At 38.8% G+C, this 25,504-nt stretch overlaps 1 protein-coding gene across 3 annotated transcripts in view; it reads left to right on the top strand.

Annotated features, from left to right (window-relative positions):
- Positions 1-4,364: 4,364 nt before the first annotated feature.
- The window catches only part of LOC108036393 (diacylglycerol kinase 1), a 47,237-nt gene continuing 26,097 nt past the window's right edge, over positions 4,365-25,504 (top strand). For 2 of the 3 annotated variants that reach the window (XM_017112503.3, XM_017112502.3), the window contains exons 1-4: positions 4,365-4,820; positions 8,905-9,015; positions 21,972-22,055; positions 24,553-24,635. In XM_017112503.3, coding sequence (XP_016967992.1) covers positions 21,977-22,055; positions 24,553-24,635 — 162 coding nt within the window. In that variant the 5' untranslated portion in view covers positions 4,365-4,820; positions 8,905-9,015; positions 21,972-21,976. Of the gene's footprint in view, positions 4,821-8,904; positions 9,016-21,971; positions 22,056-24,552; positions 24,636-25,504 lie in introns of those variants that run through there. The other variant, XM_050887168.1, reaches the window with a different exon arrangement.

The raw sequence follows: 25,504 nt of genomic DNA, 5'->3' as shown, positions 1-25,504 counted from the left end.
CAAATATTTTAGCGAGCTCATAAATCTTTCTATAAACATTTAGTACGTGCACCTTATAAGCCTGTACCACTGCGCTATATAAATTAAATTCTTTAATAGATTTTTATTTAATATCAAAAGCTTTAACCGTTGACTTCCGTTGACGTTTCTAGCCAAATTGGCAGCCCTTAAGCCATCCGACTGTTAGATGGCCATTTTAAGTTTAAAGAGCGCCCGAAAGCATGCTTCGAATTAATGGCGAAACGTCTCGCCGCTTAACCGCACTCACAGGCGTGTCCATAAAAAAGGCCACCCTGCTATTTGGCCACTCAGTCATTTAGCCATTGACGTCACTGAATTAAGGGCAGAGGGGGAAGGGAGGGGGGGGAGGTTTAGTAGCGCAACGAGTGCAGCATCCTTTGGGCCAGGACCTTCATCAAAGTGGAAGTAATAGCGCATAAAACAATAACAAACCAAAATGGCCCGGCTCTCGAGTGCGGATGGGCGAAATTTGTTTCCTTCTCGTCCTGGGACAGGACAGTGATTGAAAAGTCGCATAAGCCGGGAAATGTTGCACGTGCTCATGATTCAATTAGGCCAGCAAAATGTCATTGTCTTCCTCTGGTGACCTTTGGCCAGCGGACAGTGGTCACCTGAAGAGTGCTGGCTATCTAGCCTTTTTTTTTTGTTATTTGAAGATACTCCAAACTCCTTAAAAACCAATAACTTTTTTATTTCTTATAAACATTTAATTTTGTAGTAATATACATTTTAAAAAGATCTATTAAAGGCATTTGGTTGCAGTATTTTTTCTTCAAAATAATTTTTTTTATATAAAAAAGTATTGGTTTTTCTGAAACTAAAAAAATGTTTGCTTCACTAAAAGTCAAATTTAATAGGCTTTATTTTTGGTTATTTGAAGACACTCCAACCTCCTTAAAAACCTATAACTTTTTTATTTTTATAAACATTTAATTTTGTAGTAATATACATTTAAAAAAGATCTTTTAAAGGAATTTTGTCTGAGAATCATTTCTTCAAAATAATTTTTTTTTATAAAAAAAATATTGGTTTTTCTGAAACTAAAAAAATGTTTGCTTCTCTAAAAGTCAAATTTAATGGGATACAGAACTATTTTTGGTAGTGCTGTCTATCTAGCCTTTTTTTATACCCTTTTAATATACATTGAAAAAAGATCTATTAAAGGAATTTTGTCTGAGAATAATATCTTCAAAATAAAAAAAATATTGGTTTTTCTGAAACTAAAAAAATGTTTGCTTCTAAAATTCAAATTTAATGGGATACAGAACTATTTTTGGAATTCCTAATCCTAATCCTATTAATTTTTCTTGTTGTTCTGCAATAACTACAATTTTGAGTAAGAGTATTGTCTGTCTATTTTATTTAATTAATTACAATAACTTCTTTTTTCCAGGTGAATCCTGGCCCAAGTGGAAAGACAACACTGCAGCCGAGGGCGAAGGAATTTCGTTTGGCTGCTTGGGGCTCGGTCTTATGTCACCATCGTCTGCGCATGGCTTCCTTGCAGCTGGACGTTAAATATCAAATCCTATTTATTTGCCAATTTTACATTCGAGTGCACAGGCGGCGGTGGCGATGGCGATGGCTGTGGCAGCAGTGACGTCAGCGCTCCCATAGGCGCCACAGCAGAAGCCAAAAACTATTCACACCGACACGCAGGACAGCCACACTCACACTCATTCACACTCGCACCCATACTCACACTCGAAAATGGCAAGAGACAAAAAAACGCATAATTTCATTACCAAAGCTCGGGGTTTGTTTTCAATGATGTCATATGGTCGCTGCAAAAGCCGGAAGTCCAAGAAGAGTCCTTGCCACGCGCAGGCGCCTTGAGAAAGCCCACAAATCCTCTCTTATTTTCTCCAGGTGCATCTCTTAGCAAGGACATGTGACGTCACGGTTCTCTTTAGGCAAGATGGTTTTCCTCGGACTATTTTGTATCTTTGTATCAGTGTGTGGGGGTCAGCAGCTGTTGTTATGGACGTGGGCTTAGTGGTTCATTTGCCACGATTTTACGCCGCCCGATGCTTAGTGTTTATCCTCGAAAGCCCCATTACTACCCGTTGCCAGGACATCATCGGGATCAATGACCCCGCTGGGCTCGGCGCTTGATATATATTAAATTACCAGCTTTTTGATAACATTTTGCAGTAATTTGTGGGGGGGAATGCGTGTTTGTATTTGATTTGCCCCAAAGGCTTTCTCCCCACATTCCCCCTCAAAACCATTCACATGTAATGTAAGTCAAACAGTGTGCAAATTTTCTTTGTCAATACTCGTGGCCATTTGCCATTTCCATTCCCATTTGCCAATCCCCATTGGCCATTAGTGCCGGGGCAATCGGCGGGGGGAAAGCCAGGCAAACAAACAAATTCCGAGTTAAACAAGCAAGGATATCCCCCTTGAAGTCTGCAGATACGATTGACATTGACGCAGAAGTAAAATAAATCAAAACACACAGCATATTCCTGTAAAATGTCAAGCGGGCTTGGGAAGTATTCCATTTGCCATCGCCAGCATGAAAAGTTCTTCCTGTTCTTCCTGTTTTCCCTGTTTCTCCTTGTTTTTGGTTGGGAAAGTCAAAGAAGAACCGAAAGCCAGGACATAACCGAACGGAATCGTTGCCTGCATAACAAATTTATCGCCGGAAGTGATTTTCACTGAAATCCAATCAATTTTTTTTTTTTTTTTTTTTTTTTTTTTTTTTAATTAATATCTTTATTTAATATAATCCAGGAACAGATCTAATTAAAGCCTTTAACCTAAATGTTTTCTTAAGTAAATAATCTCTTAATTATAAATTATAATTAGTTTTCAACTTGGTATATAGGAGTAGATCAAATTACGACTAGTTTCAAGTAAATAATATATTCATATTAGTCTCTTAGGAGCAGCCCAAAATGTCTTCTTTTGAGCCTGCGAATTGGGATAGCCCCCTGTAATCTCCGGTATCCAATCAATAAAAAATTATGCTGCTGCTAAAAATAAAGGAGAAAGTGGGCGGTGGGGTGTTCCGATTTCTGGCACAGCTTGATGGCGGCCGCCCGAAAGTAGGCAACGATAAAATGGCAACGCGTTTGCATGCCCATCTCGCTGATTACGAGTGTGTAAGTGTATGTTTCTGTGTGTGTGTGTGCGAATCAGGACTCTGGACTCCCTACAGAAAAACCCAATTCGAAAGGGGGCCTGGAGTGGCAATCTGCTGTAAAGCGCAGAGCAATTGACGCGAATTTTTATGCGTAGATCCGGAGCAAAGGACGGAGAGGAAGTGCTTTTCGGGCAGTACATAAGCAATTTTCGAGCGAAATCCGGCTTAATCTATGCTTCATATGGTTCACATTACGCTTCACAAGGATTTTTATGATGAAATCGGCAGGCCAGGCGCAGAATAATTGATTTTCTTCCATTTTTCAGGAACATGCTTTGGCACATGCTTGAAATTGTATATTTTGTGATATATTTTGGGAGTGTTTAGTGAGTTTAAGAAGCTCTAAATATTAACATGTATAAACATATCTAAAATATTTTGCTTTTTGAACAGCAGCTAATACCATTGCGTCAATGATACTTCTACCATGAGCTCACAGAAAACCATCCCAAAATCCAGCATAACTGCAAAATAATTAAACATAGCCAAGAATAAAGTTTTGTAATTTGAAAATGCCAAAACTTTTGCCCAAAGTCTAGGGGCAGCTGCTTATCGAGTGGACCAGAAAAGGTACATAAACGTATCCCCAGACGAAACTTTGCTTGCAAGCATTTATTTATATTAAATTCCCCGGAGGGAGAGGGCCAACTCGACGGCGTTCTTAAGTTATGCGCCATTCCAAGATAGCATATTTTTGAGATAAATCAACAGAGAGCCCAGATGCAGAGGAAACACAACAATAACAAGGCAAACGCAAAAGAACCACTCAACTGAGAGGCAAAACCCAGTGAAGGAGAGAAAAGTGTAAATAAACAAGAAGAGCTGCAAATGGCCAGCTAAAATCTGGCCAAGAACAAAAGGTTATTTGCTAATTTATGGCCACAAGTCGCAAAAACACAGCTCCATTAGCTATATATCTATATATACATATTTACTAAATAAATTTAACACGTGTAATTGGATAGGTTTACTGCCATGTGACGTCACACGATGCAAAGGCTGCTGATAAGAAAATGCAGTCTAAAATTGGTTAAGAGAGCCACACAGCTGGCTGAAGAGTCTGGGTAAAAGAGAGTGCCACTGATAACAGGGAGAAAGCTGGGGAAAGTGGAAAAAGAGCGGAACAGGGAGAGCCAGCCGCAGCTATAAAAGAAAACGCCAGAGGCCGCAGCCCTCACTTCGTTAGTGGACGTGCCGGCGATCGCATCAAGCGAGGAAAAGCTCCCCCAAAAATCAGTCAAACGCTCCTAAGGAAAACCCCCAAACAAACCATATATTTTTGTAGTAAACATAAAAATAAAAAAAAATAAAACACCAAAACAAACCATAAAAAAACGAAGGAAACAAGCAAATGTTTCATCTTTGCCGTGACGCAAAGATATAAAGATACAAAGATAGAAAGATAGCTGGCTAAATGACATCAAAGTGAATGTAAACAGAAACTGTTTAACATTTGCCAAGTGAATAAATTACAATTACACGCGTCCAACTGCGTAGCAAAATATGCTAGTGAAAAGTGCCACAACAGCAGAAAAAGGAGCCGCTTTTCATCCCAGCGCAAAAGGAGCTGTTCATTAAAGCCATCAGGCCAAAAGAAAAGCAGGAAAACCTGAAAAAGCAGCACCAGTAGCAGCAGCAGCGGGAAAAGGTGAGCCAAGGTGTTGTGTGTGTGCCTACGTGCCCTCAAATTAACCAAGAAGGCTGTGAGCCAAAGAGTCCCGAATATGTAAATTCGCAGACACCTTTCGGGTTGCTGGGAATGGGGAAAATTTTTTTCCATCAGTGAAAAGAGCAGCAATCAGCGGGGAAAATGGCAGGCCAGCAGGCATGATGGCATAAAGAGACGGTAGCCGAAAATGTAAATAAATAATGGCCAGTGGCACACTTAATATTTCCCGGTTGCCAGTGCATCCATGTCAAGCATCCCGAGGTGCAATTACCAAATGTGCTTTCACTCGTATCACCCCCTTTTGAGTGCATATACAACCATGTTCGATTATGACCCCGTTGACAGGCAAATGTTTTCCCACATATTTCCGCGAAACTCGCAGAAGCCAGAGGGATTCCTTTGCAGACCAAAATTACGTGCAGAGAGAAAAAGCAAAAGCAAATAGACAGAGTTGTGCAACATTTTGGGGAACCTAAAATTCAAAAGTCAGTTCAACTTTTGCAATTTGCAAATTGTGTAAGATTCTTGGAAAGCCGCTTTGAACTCAATTTAAGGCGAAAATCAAATGAGTTTTATTGGAATTTTCATACAAATATTCTTCGAAAATCAATTTAACTTAAAAATGAGCTTTGCTGCTATCATATAATTTAGTAAAATATATTGTTACCCATAAAAAATAAATCCTTTTGAAATATTAACTAGTGATTTGGAATAACTTTGAAATTTTATTTTATGTGTCTAAAAATATGCAGTGAATAAATAATTGTCCACGCTTATAGCATTCATTAAACTTCTAGTTTTAAAATGGATTGTTGCATACTTTTAGACAGCTTACTAGTTTGTGTTGCCCAATTTGAACAAAAATGTGTAAATAATGGTGGTGATTGAAAATAACTTTTAAATGTAATATTAGATGTCCAAAAGTTTACAGTAGATAAAGCATTGGCAATGTTATACTTCTCATTTTAAAAGATATCATTGCATACTTTTATGCACCTAAAATTTTATTTTAACGTGATTCAAAATCACTAGTGGTTTGTGTATTTTATTAATAAATAGACTTTCGATTAAATATCAGTATTAGGACCAACTTCTTGTTATAAACGCTATATGATTTTCTCTCACTGCACCCAACAATTATCGCTCAGAGGCCATAATTCGCGCGGCGCTGAATATTCGATTTGATTTTCCCTTTTCATTAGCTTTTCACTGCTAGAAGGAGAACTGCTTTCCAATTAAACGCGCTTGGCGCTATTTCGCGGAAATTTAGATTGCGTATTTCTGGCTTTTTGTCCAGGCAGATGCCCATTCCCCTAACATTAATGATTGGTTCATGCCGAGTCCAAAATACGTTTTATTTCGCTCACAACAGTTTCGATTTGTTTTAGTTTATGGGCCGTATTAGCTGTTTTGATTGCCAATGGCAGAGCTTTTAATGTCTCTGCATTTAAATGAGGGAGAACATTAACGGACTTAACTTATGCTTCGCATTTCCATCATACCTGCATATTTATATGTTTTTTCGCCTTTTTTTCTCCTGCTACCCATCAGAGCGTTAGTCAATTTCCATAATTAAAAGTGTCAAGCAATTTGCTCAACGTCCGGGAAAAGGCAGCTGTAGACGGGGAAAATCGCGTAACATCCGTGACATGGGAAAAAGGAGCAGACGGCTGCCAGCAGGCTGGCGGGCGACATGTCCTGCAATTTGCTTTTGATTCAATTATTTTTGCCCATTCATTTTTCGCCCCCACCTTTTCCTCTTGCCTCGCCCCTCACCTGGCGCCCATATGCATAATTTGATTTTGCAGCACAAAGTAAACAAATTGGAGGGGGGCAAAAAGTGCATCAGTCGGAAGCACGAGGCGTATGCTTGATTTTTTTAAGTTTTCACTTTTTCACCCCGCTTACAACGTTTAACTAGATCTCCAGTGTGCTCTAACCATAGACAAGTTGTCGTGTTCGCCACTGCTATTTAGCTGATGGTTTTATCTGCACCCCTGTCCGTTGTCGTTCTAATTTGCGATAAACCGACACAAGATTGCAGCTACTTTATTCAAATTATGTGATAAGCCGCAGCGTCGCACAGCCAGAAAAGCAAACAAAATGGCAAAAATAGCACGAAGCTCGCCACAGAAATGTGACACAGCCCCCAAGTATCCCAAAAATCCGAGTGCCCACACCCTGCCTTTTTTTCTTGTTTTCTTTTTTTTTGTATTATTTATTTTTTGTTGTGTGTGCTGCACGCAAATCAGTGAGGCAAGCATTTTGCCCAGGGGCGTGGCGTTCGCATTGAAGTCGCCACCCCGCTTTTCCCTCGCTTTTCCCCCGGTTTTCCTTGCCCGCGGCGAGATACGCGATACGCAAAGAAGATACGCGGCCCAGCAGATACACTAGGCAACAAAGTTTAGCTTAACAATGGGGTAGTGTAAGCAATAAGAAATTACTTTTAAAACTTTTTGTAAAGCCAAGTTCAGACACACAAAATGTTTGCCATAGCAATACAATGGATGGCGTTGGATTATACATTGTTATTTACTTCCTTAGGTTTTCTATAAAAGTCAAGGTCAGGCCTCAGATATTCTTTAGCATTCAAATAAGCAGTTCGGGCCAGTAATGATTTATTAAAGTTTTTTAAGCCAATTCAAGGAAATAAATATGAATTTTTATGCGCTTTAAAATTCTTTTCATATTTACAGACATTAAGTTCATTTTAAGCGTTTTTAAATTCCAAAATTAACCTCCTCTTACATTTCACAACTAACTTGTTCACCAGTGTAATGGCAACCAGGAAAAAGAGCCATTCGCTTCTCTGTAAATTTCATTCATGTCAGTTTTTTGTTTGGCCAGCGCTGATTAGAGGAGCACAACGCTGGCTGATAATTTGCCAAATACTACAGATATAGATACGGCAATGACTACTAACGAGCATTTAATGGCAGCGACTTATCGCCCCGCCAAGTGCGGCTAATCGATGTTTTGACTTCACTATTTAATCGATCCCCTCAGCCGCATTACGCATACGTCCCGTGGCCCGTGTCCCCGGTGCTAATGAACTTGCTTAAAACTTGATTAAAACACCACTCCCCATTTCAGCTGACTCTCTGGGGGTCTCGAGCCGAAATAATTTCAATTTCACACATTGAACAACACACAAATTATTTCAGCAACAAACTTTGATGTCAAAGTTTTGCACTATTCAGAATGTTTAACATGTGTTTCAGGCCATGGGATGTATGCATGGCTACAGGCGCGGCTAAAAGATTAGTTTTGGCAGCTAAGAATATTTTCTATTATTATAATTAAAATGTTAGTTGTCGTCAGAGGTATTTAGATTAACTTTCTAGGCAGAATTAACAATTTAATAAATGCTAAAAAGGCAATAATGATTTTCCTAGTTATCTATTTAATAAATTTGTATCCTTAATTAATTTAATCATATTAATTGAGGAAAATATAAATCAGGGATCACTTCAAAGGTAAAATACAAGTCAATATTTTCTTAGTAATCTTTCATGGATAATGGATAATGGATTAGGCAACATTGCTGCTATTTTTGCGGCCCAAGCTGTAGCTGCATCCACCCGCCCATATGTTTCCCATGTACATATATAATTTGGCATTGTTTGCGGTGGTGCAAAGGAGAAAAGTTTTCCTTGCTCTCTGCAGACGACTCCATTAGAATGAAAAATGCGCTCAGACGACCGAAACTTCCACATCGCTTGGATATTAAGATAAATTTATTACGGGCCGAATGGAAACTACGGAAGAAACTGGAACGACAAAATCACTAAGTTTATTTCTTGGCCAAGAAAGCACTGTATAAACAAGCCAAGTTTCTGCACTATTCGTTGGCCAAGCTTGTCGCCTTGATTAAAAGCAAACTCGTTGAATTAATTATATAATTTGCGGTTCAGTTAAATATTAAACGCCTAAGAGATGGGAGACGAACCACAATGGATTTACGGCACAAACAGGGAGTGTTTGCTTTGACCTTATCTGAGTTTGCCCCGAAGATTTCCTCACAACTTCCGCTGACTCTTTGTGTTTGCTAATTTCTTTGCAGCATGCACTAAACTCGAGGAGGAGCCAACCCATCGCCCCGTCTCTTTCCGGCTCGCTCCCCTGTCGCCGTCCCTTTCTATTGAAGCGCCGCGGAAGAAGAAGCAGCAGCAAGGTATGTAAACACGTATAAATAGTCAAATAATTCGCTTCCAACGGGCTCATCAAAATGTAAACAATCCCCAATCCTCGGGGAACATTACTCTCGTATCTCGTATCTTGTAGCAGGTACACAGGGAAAAAAATCGCAGATACAAATTTAAATGGATTTCCTAACAGTACATCAAATATCTCCATGTCGTTTGTAGATAAAAAGAGTTCTTGGTTGTTTTGCCAGCGTATCTGTATCTAAATATGTATCCGTATCTGTCTGTCTGGGACATGGCTGTTAACCCTTGTTCGGCCCCTGTTTGCCGGGGGTCCTGAAAGGTTATGCCAAACATAAATTATTTGAGCGCGTGTTCAACAGAATGTTGAATAAATAAGAGTGCGGCCTGTTTGCGCTGTCATAAAATGCAAAAGGCGCCCGCCGAGAGCCGTGTAAATAATTTAATTTCATTTTGTTGCCACTTCTATCGCAACTATCAGCATAATGATGAATGCGTGCGGAGCCACATTTACGGCGCATAAAACACTAATAGGAGAGCCATTACAAAAAAAGGCGATAAAAGTCGCTCAAATTATGGTCGTAAAACAATTTATCAAAATATGTGACATTAACTGCCCCCATCACATGTCAATCAACCGAAGGACATGCTCATTAGGCGCGGTCCAAACGAGTATCCTTGCTATATTTAGTGCAATAATTATGCGACCCCTGGCCTATTAGGACTGCAAGGCGGAAACGGAAATAGAAATAGAAATACAAAATGGCAGCGGAAATGACACGGCGGCCATTGTTGAGCACCCGTTAGCGCCGGATGTTAATGAGATGCAAATAAGGCTCATGTGCGAAAGCGATTTGACCGACTTGGCATTCGCCAGTCACCATTTACCACTCGCCATTTGCCATTTACCATTTGCATATGTCCCAGATCCGGATATGCGACTATGCGAATAAGGACTTCGGCCAGAACCAGGACCCTTGGCATACGAGTATTTGCGCATTACGGCCGCAAATACAGCGGCATTTGGGGAGCACAAAGTGACGGCAATATGTGATAATGGCATCTGACAGCCCCGACGAGAGTGTGTGATTGCCTATGAGTGAGTGTGTGTGCCTGGCACAGGAGTCCTTTGTGAGCAGCGTCCTGTTGGCCGGCCCACAAGGACGCTCCTAATCCAAAGTCCGTTTCGGGATGTGCCATTCAGGGTTAACGTGCTGTGAGGAATCGTCCTGCAATCGGGGTTGTATGTGAAAAAATGGGCACAAAACGTAATATCCTTACCAAATTGGCGACAAAACGCGTCAGCACAACAAAGGGTTTCATGGGAATATTATGTAAAAAGAAAACAAATTATAGTCTTTACTTGATTTCGATTATCACTGGAATAAACTACATGGGATTTTGTTAGGTAAATGATTCTCGAAAGGGGGATGTCAGTGAATTTTTGAGAAATAAAGGGCTTAACTACAGTTTTTAGTGTATCTATCTAGTTGCACTACTAGCTAAGGTCATTTTATACTTTATGAGAAAATAGAATCTTTAATTTTAAAATCTGGATAGCAAATTTTTCTAAATAGTTACTAACTATTAAAAGTATGAGCGGTCTTTTTTGCATTTCTTATACTCCTATTTATATTAGATTACCTTTAAGATATATATCTACGTTCTTATTTGTTAAAAGAGTTAATTTTATGTTAAAATACATTGCGTAACTTGTTTCGAATCTCTTTTAAATTGAACTTTATTATTTCCCTATCCTTTCTCTCTATTGACGTTTCTCCTGATACCCTGACAGCCATCGGGTCTGCGCAATCACCCACATAGATTACATCCCGTGGCATTCGCATTTAGCCTGTCAAATGTGCCATTCAAAGTTGCCGCCTTTGCATATTTTTCTCGGGCGACTTGCCTTTGTCTTTGCCAACGCGTGGCACTCCAATTAAGCGACAAACTGCCTTCAATATTTTGTCGTGTCTTTGATTTATTCGGGTTTCGAGTGCTCGAAATTTGTAACATGTGTCGGGCCTTCCATCTCAATATTGGCCAACTGTCGCCGGTGGCAACCGGCGGAGGGAAAGCCAACCTACTTTTCCGCATCCACTGGATTGCCCGATGATGACGACGTATGTGTGCAGGTACAGTGGGTGCATTGTGCAGTCGCCGAGAACCCTTAATTGACACACATGAATGACGGTTGCAGAGTGAGGTATTTTTTCAGCTTGCCAAATTGTTGAGGTGAAGCACAATCAATTTTTCATCTATCCCTGGCTCTGACCAAAACAAATACACACACTCGCACTCGCCGAATGTCAATAAACCGCACACACTCTCACACACCGATGGGCGTGAGTATTGAGTATCTGTGAGTTAAACAATAACAGGGCAGAGACAAATCCGTTACTCGCAACGCCGTCGACGTCAACATTTCAATGGCCATTTTCGCTGCGGTCGAAAGGGGCTCTGACGTCAGAGGCCGACCGGGTGGCGAGTGCTATATGTTGTACGCTGTGCGCTGCACTGAGAAAATAAACACTTGGTAAAGGCTAAATATTATTGTGGTCTTAGTTATATCACTAGTAAAGTTGGTAAACAAGCCAGCCAAACAATTGAGGGTAACTTGATTCAATAAAAATCATACATATGACTTTTATTTAAAGGTATATTCCTAGTTTTATATACAAACCCGCCTTATGAACAATTTAATTAATTTCTAGCTCAGTTAAGAAATTAATCAATGGTTCAATGATTTGAAGGATTGGTTTAATTAGAAATTTTTAATTTATATAAACCTTGTGAATTTTCAAATGATCTTACTAAATTTATTTTTTAAAACAAACTTAAAACAATGTAATATAATAAGATAATGAAATTATTTATTGCGAATTTATCAGTGCATTAGTGTAGCTTTTCATAATATCTATTAGATTATTATTGTAGTATAATAGGTAACCATTAACTTGATTACACATTGCGATTAAATATGTCAATAAATAAGTTTTATTATTAAATATTTAGTTTTAGCTCCTAACTATTTTATATCACTTTTGTTGAAGATTTCTGCAATTCTTATAGAATAGTTATGAACTTTTAGTGTCCTTAATAGGGAAATATTTTTTTCAATAGTACTTTTATTTTTTATCAATCTGCTAAGCTCTGTATAATTTTTCTGCGTGCACTCAATCGGTTACGAGATACCACACAGATTTATATTCCCTATCCATGTGCGTTTGTAATCTGGGGCAGCCAAAAAGCGTTTGCTATTTTAGGTTGTGTGTTGTAAGTGCGGGCATTGCTGCAGGCCAAAACGAATCCGAGTCCGAATCGATTTGGCCACTGGCCACTGGTCCAGGAAATACTGCTATTTCTCATCTGTCACGCTGACCAGAGGGGCGTGGCCCGGCTTAAATATCTCCCGGAAGCCGAGAGAAAAACACATGAAAGCATGAAAGAAATCCGGGGAAATTCCGCTTTAAGGAGTCGGGCACTCAGGCACTTGACTTCTCGCTCCTCCATGCACTTTGCCCCGCTGGCCGGCACAAATTTTCCACTTTAGTTCATTAAATATTTAACCGCAGGGGAACGGAGCCGTGGCATCCGTGTAAACATCCACGAGTTCCGAAAGCCGCTAAAACCGCAACCAAAACAAACTCAAACAAGGCGAGCAAATCTGGAAATCTTTCTAATTGTGGCAATTCAATCAAATCGCTTTCCCTTCCTGCGCCAGCTTTTCGCTTCGTTTTCCGCCAGGATTTCCGTGTTTCTCAATAGAGATGATCAACTTGACCACTTTATTATCTAGATGAGCTTCAAAAATAAACAACTAAGAACATATGGCATTTTCCATATTATATGTTAAGTCGTTTAAGTCTTAGAACTTAATTGGGTTTGTATCTTATATTGCACTCAAAATATATGTTCCAATAAAAGTTTTAAATTTTCATTAAAAATATCTATATTTACTATCTGTTAGATATATTCCCTTTATTAGCAAAATAAGCATTCTAGGAAGGTTTATTTTATAACCGATTCTTTCTTTATATTATAGAAAAAGCATTCTAAGCATTTTATAACCCTTTCATTCTTTATATTTTTTTATTGAGAAGAATGTTTCTATCCTTTTATGCCCTTTTACAATTAGGATCCCATAATCATAGGAAGTAAAATTGATGTCTATTAAAATGTAGAGATAGTGTCATCCCTGTTGGCCAGCTACCTCCGGGTTGCTAGGCTGCCAGGTTGAAGAGGCCAGTCGACCAGGTGCTGCAAATGTGTAAGGTCAGCCATAAGATCATTCCGTATTTTTATATGCGCCGAAAGACGCGGCGTCCCTCCATTCAGGCGTCGATTTGTTTGTTTGCCTGTCTATTTTTATAGATCGCCGGCATGCACGGCCATTCTCCTCCAGCACGCTTCTGTTTATCGAAGACAAAACAGTTTTTATTGTTCAAGAAATTATATTCAGCAGCCCCTGGACATGAACACACCTCCCAGTCCCATTCCCAATCTCGTAGTGGCCCCAGGGAAAATGGGGGCAGGCGAGGTGTGGCGTCATCAATTTCCATTGAAGGCTGTCCGGCCGTCGATCAAAGTGAAAAGTAAGGGGGCCGCCCGCCGGAGGGAAATCTCTCCAGAAACACGGACGGAAATGTATTTTAGCACATCTAAACACGGAGGGGAAAATTCGGTATTTAAGCTTTAAATGTAATTAATTAGCTTACATATAAAATAAACAATAAGACCTTTTAAACAGGTAAAAATCGTGACGAAGGCTAAATACGAAGACCCACATTGTCTTAATTTGAAATGTATCTAAAAATTTTAAAAATAACATAGGGTTAATTTGGTTTCTCAGAGTTTTTAATTTTAAGCCAATTTTTAAGTAAATTAATAAACTTATGAAAACGTTAAATATTACAATACGCAATTCGTCACTACATGGACTGAACTTAAGTTCAGAGATATGTCACACGATTCGACACTACTTGGACTGCCATTTATAGAACGATCAACATAATATGCTAAAAAATTAAAAAAATTAATAATTTTGGCTTACAAATGTGTTTCTATTATATTTAACGTTATTAAAACAAATGAAATAGACAGCAAATCAAATGAAAGTTTGAGAATGTTTACTAAAAGATTATATGTTGTTAAAGTAATAATATCTTTGAGATTTTCTTTAAACCCTTTTCCACTCATTCTTTTTTTGCTATTCAGGACGACATGGCGAAACAGCCTGGGAACAAGGTGGCGAATGGGTTCAAATGGGGGCAGGAGGATGGGGATGCGTTCGGTTATGGTGCCTACGTTTATGGTTATGGCCTGGTGTGCTGGCAATTTTCGCCAGGGCTTCCTTTTGGCCCGTGGCTGCTGCTCCTCGCAGGCGACTTTGTTGCCGGAGTTATTTTTGGCATAAAACATTCTCGAGCATTAATTACGCATTCACGGCACGTACTTGTCGGTCTTTTGGCGTAAATAAAATTAAAAGTTCGCCCTCGCCCGAACGCCCCGCAGCCCCCCCTTTTGCAGTCATCACACTGGCAATAAAACAAAGTAACATCAACTGTTTAGCCGGCCAATTAACAGCAATTAAATCGCGCAGAAATACAAAGAGCGAAATGTCTGCATCAGTCGGTTGACCCAGTTTAAAGTGAGATGGGAAAGCTGGCCGGGGGAAAAGGGAAAACCATTTTTCATGACCACGGTGCTGGAAAACTGAAAGCAAACAAGGGCCAATGGTGCGGAGCAATACCTTTCGAATCGACGTCGATTGGGGGTTGTATTAGCTAAGGGTTGGCATAGGGGGTTTATAAATAAGTGGAATTAAGAAAATATGTATTAATGGTCTCCTTGGAAGCCTACGATTTGTTTACATTTTATTTAAATAACTTATAAAATATAATTTTTTGAAAATGTAAAAGAATGCTAAGGGTAGAGTTAAAATTTTTAAATATAACTGAGCTGTTCAAAAATATTTGTTTATCTTTTACTTAAATTCTTTATCAAAGGTAACTTTTATTACTTTTTTGGTGACCATTTCTTTGTGATCCTTCTAAAACAATTTTTTTACAAATAACCCATTAATAAAATATTCAAGATTGTAGTTTCTAATTTCATAAATTTCTATTTTGTGTTGGCTTTCGATTTATATCCTTTTACAGCCAAGCCCAATACGATTAAATCCTTTTTGTAATTCAATCGAAGAGTGTGTGCTCATCGATTGCCAATTTATGTTGCCAGCTTTTTATTTATTTTGCCTCTGCCAACCCATATTTCTATTTCCGATGGCTGCTTTTAATGCTACTTGCCTGGGGGCTATTGACATTTTATATCGCTCGAGTGTTGGTCGAAAGCTTAGAGCCAAATCCACGCGCGAATCTCATTTATATTTAATTTTTTCATTTCCAACCGCTTTGGCGTCATACTTTGTGCACTTGATCCTCGTAAAAACAGGACGTGACATTACATGCCATGCTGACAATGGGTTCGCGACGTTGAGTGGAAACTGCATGGCATCGGATGCAGACAATAAATTTGATTCAATTGCTGTCACAAAAGCGAAGAGCGCTGCGTGGCTGTGTATTGGACCCACATCGCCATCCCCACCCCAATCTCAGACCCAATCCCCTCCAGAAACAGTTGTCATCTTCCTTTGTTGGCACCGCCTCCAGCCGCGCAGCTGATTGTGCATGACCGGCATTTGATAAAGGAGCTACAGCCAGAGCTATAGCTCTGAATCCCTGGAACTATGGTCGGTCGAACTATAGAGTCCCGGCCGCAAATACAGCCGTTCGGTGCCGGAGCGAAATAACAATGACAGCGAGCTTTTCGCGTTCTCCTTCGCAGTCTTTGTGAGGACGCCCTCCTCTCACTTCCGGTTCCCTTTAGTTGACAAGCGGAAGTGGGCAAAAAAGCAAAAAGACGCTACCAGACGCCGTACTTAAAGCGCACTTCCTGCGGTCCGAGATCAGGGTTGTCTGGTCCAGGGGATTAGAAAAAAGTTTGGAGACTGGAGTCCCAGCATTGCTGTTCAAACGGCGCTTAAATCAAATATATTAGCTGAAAATACTTAAGTTTTGATTTGATAATGGCTTTTAAAACCTTGATGATTGTGTCATTAATCATTAAATGTTTAACATCATAACTTACATTAACAAAAAACGGGTGAGGATATTGTTTGATATTCACTATATAATTACAAGTATTATTAAATATATGAAATCGCATTTTATGTATCTCTCTTTTCAAATATACTCTAAAACTCAAAAAAATAACTGTGAAGAAAGTTAGAGAGATACTAAAACTAGATACTAAACTAAAAATATCTATTAATGTTAGATAAGACAGTTCCTCAAAACGAGTATTTATGTTTCAAGCAATTAAAAACATTAAAATAAAATTAAATTAAATTTTTGCTTAAGTAACTGTGACAACCAGAGAGTAATTTGGAAAAGCTGATATATCTCTAGGGAAAGGTTAAGACATCATCACCGACCCATGACCCGCGTTGTATCTACACAACTATCTATATCTATTTAAATATCTTTTCCCTTCCTTTCAACTGTATCTGTGACCGTGGCTGGCCAGCAGACACTCGCGGCCAGTTGGGTCAAAGTCAGCGGAAACACAATTGCATTTTACGCCACAGCCACGCCCTCCATCTATCCATAGTTTTAATTGCTCCAGGGCTTCCGCCCCTGCGACTGCGGCATTTCTGCGTTTTTATCCCCGTATTTTATTTAGTGCAGCACATGTCCGGTCCCATTTACATCGACCCACTGCAGTTCGATTCCGCGGGGCCTGCTGTGTGGTGACATTTGCTTCTGGGGTCAGGAAGTACACGCCAAAAAAAAGGAGTACCCCACCCAAATTGGTAAAAACTCATATAAACAAATGTTGAACAGACATGTATAAGCAAAGAAAACTATTATTTTTATTTATGCCATGTTGGAAATGTTTTATTTTTTGTGCGTGTACCACTGGCCATCGCTGGCAGCCTGCTAAACTGACGGTTTACGGAGGAGTTAAAGCGTTTAGCGGGTGTGCACACCACTACCCCTATTGTGTGTGCCACATGCAACATGGTTTTTAAGCCCTGCAACTCAGTTCACACATTCCCCAAAAAGTATGCTAACACTTTGGCTTGGAGCGGCCAGCGAGCGAGGGATTAGGAGGGGATTTTCCTGCTGGCAAAAACTCGATGATTCGAGATCAAATTTAATATTTCAGCTTACGCGTGAGTTTTAAAGAGATTTCTCTTGAAGATTAAAAGCTCAAACTTTAAGGCTCAACTTTTAGCTGGAGGTGTTAGTCAAGTGTAGCGCCATATATGTATATGGCTTAAATGGGAATCAAAATAGAATTTTAAACTAGATTTTTTAGGGATATGTTATTTTAGAAATGATATCCAAGCTAACCACTTCAATTAAAATATAGCATTTCGTTAAAATTTTTAATTAGATATTTTATTTATATATCTTTAATTAGGTAGAATTGGGTACTAATCTCAATACAGGTACTTAAACAATTTAGCACACTCAAAAACTCAATAAATACCCCAAAGTCTGATTATGTACCCATATAAACCACGTTATGAATGGCAAATGAGTGTTCGTATTTAAGTGCATATCTAGTGCTTGGCACTCGACCTTTGTAACCCCTACTTGCCCCCGAAAATGTGGGATTGCTGCTGACAGGACTCAGGATCCAGGAACCAGGATCCAGATTGCCTTCGGCTGTTGTGCACTCAACTAAAATAAAGTAGGAGCCAGTGAGTTGTATGCACGGCTCATTGGCAATCCTGCAGCTGTTTTTTCGCATTTCGCTGGCTGTTTGGATTATTGTCAGTCTGAAAACAATGTGGAGTTGCGGCCCACGCGTCTGATAAACAATAATGTCAATTTCATAAAAGCAAACACTCGTCGCCATTCACATCCAGCGGAGGCAAACAGTTTCCGCACCCAACGCTCCGCTGAGTGCCAAAGGGAAGAGCAATCGATTGAAAATATATTCGAATTTGTATTCATGCATGGCTTGTGTCGTATTCATGGATTTATTTTTGCCGATCAAATCAGGGACGTTAATTAAAGTGCGATTCGTCGCGGTGCTTTTTTACGAAGCCCCCTGGGCCCAGGGACATGAATCCCTTCGAATATGTACATATTGTGCGCATTTTAAAGTTAAATTAAGTTTGGGCATTGCTTTTCGCAGCGCTGCAGCTCAGTAATTTATTTATGCCTGACATCAATTGGTTTACAATTACTTATTTAATACACACTTGCAGGCACGAGATCGACACAATGCTCTTAAATCGATTATGTCAAACATTCTCCTCAATTTGGGTCTCATCATTGGTATGCGAATTAAGTGTCAAGTGTTTGATTAATTTATAGGTTGATGAGAACTAATTATTGGGAGACACTTTGGGAGCCTTTAAAAAGAAAGTAACGTGGAAAGTTTTCAGCTGAATAAATATAATTATAATAAAAGAATATAAAATATTACATAAATATAAGAAACATATTCGAGAAGCTGTTAGATCCGTAAATACTTACATTTATCATGCCACTTACATCCTGCAGATTTGTGTTTAAATAAACCTATAGTTTTAATAATGAAAAAATATAAGTTTTATTTAAATGCGCATTTGAAATGTAATGTAAAGTTTTTCCAATTTTTCCATTATTTTTCCGCTCTCATTTATGAAAGCTATACAAAACGTAGCTCTGAAATATCAGTTTTTATGTGCTCTTTTAAGAATAACCAAATGATTTCAATTTATTTGCTATTTTTCCACGTTTGCCATGACAGCTTTGTTGATTCAATCAATGTTATTAAAAAATGCATTATTTTTTATAAAAATACTCTATCACAAACTCACAAAAAGCTATAAAAATATAATATTACTATTTGGTTTTAAGGTGCTTATTAGGAATTACAAAATATTTCGATTTAAATAATTTTTTAACATTATTTGGCCATGTTTCTATGCTTTGTTTATTTAAGCAGTGCTATTAAAAATGCGCTATTTTTTATGAAAACACTCACAAAAAACACTTCAATTTATAGATGATTTTCGCGCTTTCATTAAAGGATTAATCGCGTCTTTATTTGTTGTCCTGATTACATTAATAAATACTTATTTACATGCAATTGGCGCCATTTACAAAAGGGAAACTCATATCCCGGAAATATTATTAAAAAGCCTACACGATGGAGTGTTAAATAAAATCATAAATCTTGTTTTACTAATTACAACCCAAAGGCAAAGTGGAGTGGGTCGCCCGCCTTTGAATGAAATGGTTATTGATGTGCTGGAAAAAATTTGATTTTTTGCTCGGCCATCAGAGTGCGGCGCCCATTAAACAGGGCCACAAAGCTAAAGGCCATAAAAAATCGCAATATGCTGCTGTTTTATTTGATTTACTTTTATTATTGCCCTGCCCCAAAAGATAGAAGTACGGTGTGGACCGTTGAAGTATAATGATTTGGCGGCACCGATTTTTGAGCATAAAAAGCAAAGGCAGAATGCTTCTGTGTCCGACATTTATGTGCTAGATTTTATGGCAATTTTGTTTCGGCTAAAACAATAAGAGGATGTCGGTAGCTCCTCCTCCCCGCCCATAAAGATATATATACATATTAAACGAGGACAAGCTGAATCCGAGTCTGATGCCCATTGTGCGACGCATAATCTAATAATATTTTATGTGAACAGCATAAAAAGCAGGGCACTTGCGAGTCCGTTGAACTGCCACGCTGTCTTCGCCAGTACCTCGGCCATCTCTTTACTCCAATGTCAAAGGGCAGCGGGATGAGCGCGTCCATTGACCAACAAAGACAGAAAAATCCAAGCCAATTTATTGAAGTTTTTGCCGTTGGCCAAGGGCCATTACGAGCAGAAAGCAAGCGGATACCCAGAAATGCGAGTTTTATGATGATGCTTTAAAAATACCCACAAAGACACTCACAGCACTCGCACACCACTCACACACCCCTCCATTAGTGGCGCAATTAGCATTCAGATTGCGCATACGCCCTGTATGCTGCACTATTTATTTGCTTGTTTCATTTGCATTTTCATTAGTTTATTATCCAAGGATCCCAGCTCTTAACGCCCTCCGGGCATTAAAGCCAAATGAGCTGAAAATAATGGGCGCTACGAATGAATTTCTACTAAGATTTTACGAGCAAAAAGGGAAATCTCTTGTGAAATATCATTTTCCATTTGCCCCTGCCACTTCGAGTTGACAAGTGCTCGGCAGTGGATAAAATGATAAGTTAGTCAATCGGTTGATTATAGCCGGCTAAATATAACAGCAGCGAGACAAAAGCTTTAGAGAAAGATTTGTGGAATGAATAAATAAAAACGCTAAATGGCCGGAGAGTAAAAATAAACGGCAAGCGAATTGAGAACGCAGCAGAGCCAGGCCAACAAATATAGGCACATATATCTGATATAATTCCCCCCTCTACTTCATAATATCTCTATACATAGGGAGTGTATATATAGTAATGCCTGTCTGTCTGTGGCTGACACACACCTTTGCTCCTCCTCTGTGGGCGTTTGATTGTCATGCGTGTGTGTGTTAGCCAAAATGCCATCAGTCTGCATGACGTCACAACTGTGACAGAGATTCCGCGGGGAAATTATGCCATTGATTAGCCCGCAGCTCATCGTTTTGGCCAAGCTAACGAGCATGATGACGACGTCGGCGTGGCCGGTGATGATGATGTTGCCAGTGATGATGATGATGCCAGTAATGACGTGTCAAACGGCAGGCGACACACCAGCACACTGAAAACGGCACACATATGGCGGAAACTAAAATTGGCTAATGGCCATTTGCAGCCATTCCGCCTGAAAGTTCTACGCTCTCCTACTGTGACATTTTCTGGCCATTTGTCAGCCCGAGGAGATGTGCGAAAAACGGACTTCAGTTTATGACAATTTGAAAATGTTAGCCGGGCTAATTAGCATTGTATGCTCAATTAATTAACAAGTAAAATGGCAGCAATTTGGAGCCAGATATGCAAATGGGCATTATTATTAAATGTGGCATTCACTACATTTTACATACTATTTTCATAGGTTAACTTATTAAGTTCTTCAGTTTTTAATATCACTTACAGAATATATAAAATATTTTATTCTTTGATTTAAAATGTATTAGTTAATGAATTTTTAGTTATTAGTCTACTGAAATTTCTTTAAAAAAGAATAAGAAATTTGGAATTTTTTACACAAAATTCTGACGTTCCTTAAAAAAATTCTTACAAAAAATGACTTTTTTGAGTTCAAATTGTTCTCAATCAAAAATCAAGTATTTATTATTATTATTATTGAAATATTTTCTTGATTGAAAATCCACTAACTAAAGTACTTAACTTTATATACTCTCTATAACTTTGTCAAACTTACATACTTATGATGAGTATAATAAACTGATGTTTAGCAATCAAGGGGGTTTATTCTATATAAATGATAATCTCATTTCTTGCCGGAGGCTGTTTCCGCAATTTTATAAAGCGTTTTAAGTGGACGAAGGCTTGGGCCAACTCGCTTTCTGCTGTTTTGGACAGCCATCGCAGGACCTCTCTCCGATGGCCACTTAGGATGGCTAAAAATATCATCCGGGATGTGCACACTCGTGCTCGCTCGAATGTGTGAAAGGTCGAGGGGTGTGTAGAAACGGGAGATAACATTTTAAAGCAATTTAGTTTTCATCGCACACACTCGGCAAAATTATTGATTGCCGATGCCACAATCACGTACGCAGAACCCACGTATTTTTGCGGCTGTGGGTGGGCTTCTGTCGATAGTTTGGCACTTACATTGCGGACTCGCAGTGCAAATGCGAAGTACGAGTGCCATAAATTATGCGTTCGATTCGCCCCCTGATTGCCCCGCATTACGATGGAAATTACAATTTGTCACCATTTGTTATGTATTGCATATTTTCAGGCAAAATGAATATCGGCATCGCAGCACCGAAATGGGATAAATTGTCGCCGCGCGAGTTTTTGCAGCTGCAGGAGTTGGCCTCATGTAAGTGTAAACGCAGTAAATCAAATGGCACTAATCAAAAACACACATTTACGACGGGGGGAAATGCAAATCATGGCCAATCAGACAGCCCTTTATTTGCAATTTCGCACTTTTCCTGGAAGGGACAGAAATGCCAATTAAAATGCTTTTCGCTTACTCTTTAATTTGCAATCGAGTGAAAAAATAAAGGCTTAAATGGGTCTGTTAAAAATCAAAGGTTTAAAGATTTAATCAAATACATTAATAAGTCAAAAAAGGAAATTTTTCTGTTTTATTTAGTGATAAAAAGTAAAGAATTGAATTAATTTGTTTGATAAAAAAATTTAAATTGATAAAATAAAAAAAAATAATGTGAATGTGAAAAAATTTAAATTGATAAAATAAAAAAAAATAATGTGAATCATATAATTTATTTTAAAATAACAGCATTTATGCATTTTTCATTATACATATTTATTTACACAATAATGCTAGACTCTTAATTAATTATTAATTCAGATATTTTGCATAACAATTTCACAAGACAACCGGAGAACCAAATCGATTAAAAAACAATTTCAATCCAACTAAATGAAATTCTATTACTTTTTTCCATTTTAAGAAATATCTCTTTTAGTATATTTTGCTGAATATATATGTCTGGACTTTTTTCCTCACTTACTCAAAAGAGAAGCGTACATTTTCCATCTCAGCCTGCAGATAGATTTACATTTTCGCCTGGCTTGCACTTGCAGCTTCAGCAGATTTCTCATGACGGCCAGAGCTTAAGGAGCGCATCTTAAAGAGCGATTTCATGGCAACATCCTTTCCACACACATCTGCTGCTCATCCCATCCCCCCGAGCTACAGTTATGTCTGACACTGTTTGCATTCTTTGCTGCAGCAGCAAAGCTGTTTGACATGGCAAAGTAGTTTACCTTTGGGTGAGCACTTCGCTTCACTTCATCTCGCCGGTTCTCGGTTGCCTGGCAGAGGGAATTACACGGCACGGCAAATGGGAATGTTGAGCTTATGGATTATGGGATATTACCCGGCACACACCCCGAGTCTGGGTGGGTCTCTTGAACTTGGACCGCTTTTAAGCTCCACTCGGATGGTGGAGGGCGGCGCTTCTAAAGGGCAATATTCTATTCAAAATCGAAGAAGCTCGACAAGTATTTCAATTTAAAGTATATACTTTGTACAAAGTATTTTGTACATATATGATGTTTCATATTATGACCATAAATAAAATTCCAGTTAAAAAAGTTGAAGGCACTTAGAGAGAAAAATGTTGAAAGCATGAAGATTTCGCTAAACAGTTTAAATTAGAACTTGTCTCAATAAGCCTAAAATATTACCCTATTTACCTTTAACATTTTCTATTATTTACTATTATTTCGTTCAAAGAACATTTTTTATTGTTCTCAGCGAAAAAATTAATAGTTAAATGGTTGAATTAATCAAGATTTACAGATTAAAATAAATATTAATCACATCATGAAATTTCAATATTTTGAAAGCAAATTTAACGCGTTTCCCATTAAAGCTATAAAAATGAATTTGATTTAGCAAATATTCAATATTTTAATTTTATTAATACCAAAAAAATGTAAGGAACCACAGAAAGCTTAAAAAATATTCTTTATACATTGAGCATAAAAAAACAGGTAAAGATAGATATTTTTATTAAATTACAAGCTTATTTTTTAAAGTGAATATATTTTTCTTAAATAGGTACTCAAAAATAGCTTGCTAATTTTTCATGAGCTCCAAAATATTAGGCTCAGGTTAATTAAATGAAAATAGCTTTACGACCGCCTTGGAGAAAAAGAACCTTCTTTCTTTTGGGTGTATCTCCGGCAGCGGCACCCGCATTGTAATTCGAGATTGTGGCCATTTAGGACAGGGGGCGGGCCCAGGATAGGTGTAGCTTCAGGGTGCGGCTGCAGGTGCTTATTAGAGTGCGGTTAAACTGTTTTTAGTCTGCGGTGCAGCCCAGCACGAAGGCCATCAAAAGTGTCGGGTGCAGCTGGCGTTGCCATGGCACAGGACCAGAAGCAAAAACTGCAACTGCAAGCTGGAACTGCACTCAAGTGCAGACACTCTGCGCGATTGCGGTTCTACACCGGCGTATACACAACTCTCATTAGGTTAATAAAACCCAACATTCGGGCAGTAGAATCCCCGTGGACTTGACTACAGGCGTTCTGCAGAGGAGGCATGTCAACCAGCCTGTCCAAGTACAGGTCACCCGGCTCATCCGCACCCACCCGCATTCACCTACACCAACCACTTGTTTTCCATTAGTTAATTATACCCACGGTGCTGCAGTTGATCCACCTGGGGAAAAACACCTGACCACTGGCCCACTTAAGACGTCGATTTAACTCGCCTGGCGCCAGTCGAGCGATTGACGTGTGCCTGGCTAAACTGAACTTTGCATAGTCTCCTCTTACATTTACAGGGCTCGCCTTACACTCTCCTCACTCACCTTTATTCGTCTTGATCCTTGCAGATTCCACCCGAAAGCTGCAGGATGTGCTGCGGGAGTTCAGCTCGCCGAGTGCCGCCAGCACGCCCAAATGCATTCCGGACGGGGTAAGTATAGCCCGAATCCTCGGCTCCGTTCTGCTCCGTTCTGTTCCTCTTCTGCAATTAATTGGAAGCGGATGAGGATGGAGGGCAGGAGCAGGAGCAGGATGGGGAGGGAAGACCCTACTCACAGCTCAAGTCAAGGAGTCCGCTTGCCTGGCCTCAGGTTGCGTCTTACACTCTAATCCCCAACCTGGCGACTTGGGAAGACCGATGAAAGGCGATTCAGCTAAGCCAGCGCAAGCTCACATGTGTGCACTGAGAAAAATAATGAAATAGATTAACAGGTGACAGGAAAAATTAGGAAAGTTAAAATAAGTTCAATGTTAACAGATTCTTAGGAGGCAAGGAATAATGTAATAAATGCATTAAGAAGAGTAAGTCTATTACTCATATATTTTAAATAATTTTTAAGAGGCAGGTAAAAATGAGTTTAATATTTAAAAACTACATTTTTGCCTGAAATATATTAAAAACTAGACAAATTTATTTAAAAGGAGATAGCTTTAAAACTCCTAAACTGAAAGAAAAAACCTTAAAAATTAGGGTTTTCTATGCTCAAAATATATATTCGATTTTAGTTTTGCATATTTTCTTACACTTACACTTATATAAATATATTCTGCGAGCATCATTTAAACAGGCAGGGTTAAACTTAAAATAAAAACAAATATATGTGCTATTTTCGTATATCGAAAATATCTGAAAAATTATTACAGCTTTTATCTTTGCAATACAAAATACTTTTTAAAAAGCTTGTCAAATGAATTTCTGATAACTTTTTTCTAAAGAAGGACACTTTCTCAAAAATAGGTGATTTAATTGCTCAGCTGCTGACTCTAAGTTGCTTCCTTTTCCACTTTGAAAATGAGAAA

This window comes from Drosophila biarmipes, chromosome 2R (genome assembly GCF_025231255.1).
Source record: "Drosophila biarmipes strain raj3 chromosome 2R, RU_DBia_V1.1, whole genome shotgun sequence".
NCBI lineage: Eukaryota > Metazoa > Arthropoda > Insecta > Diptera > Drosophilidae > Drosophila > Drosophila biarmipes.
Note: the sequence above shows the minus strand (reverse complement) of the source record. Positions and strands in the feature narration are given on the sequence as shown.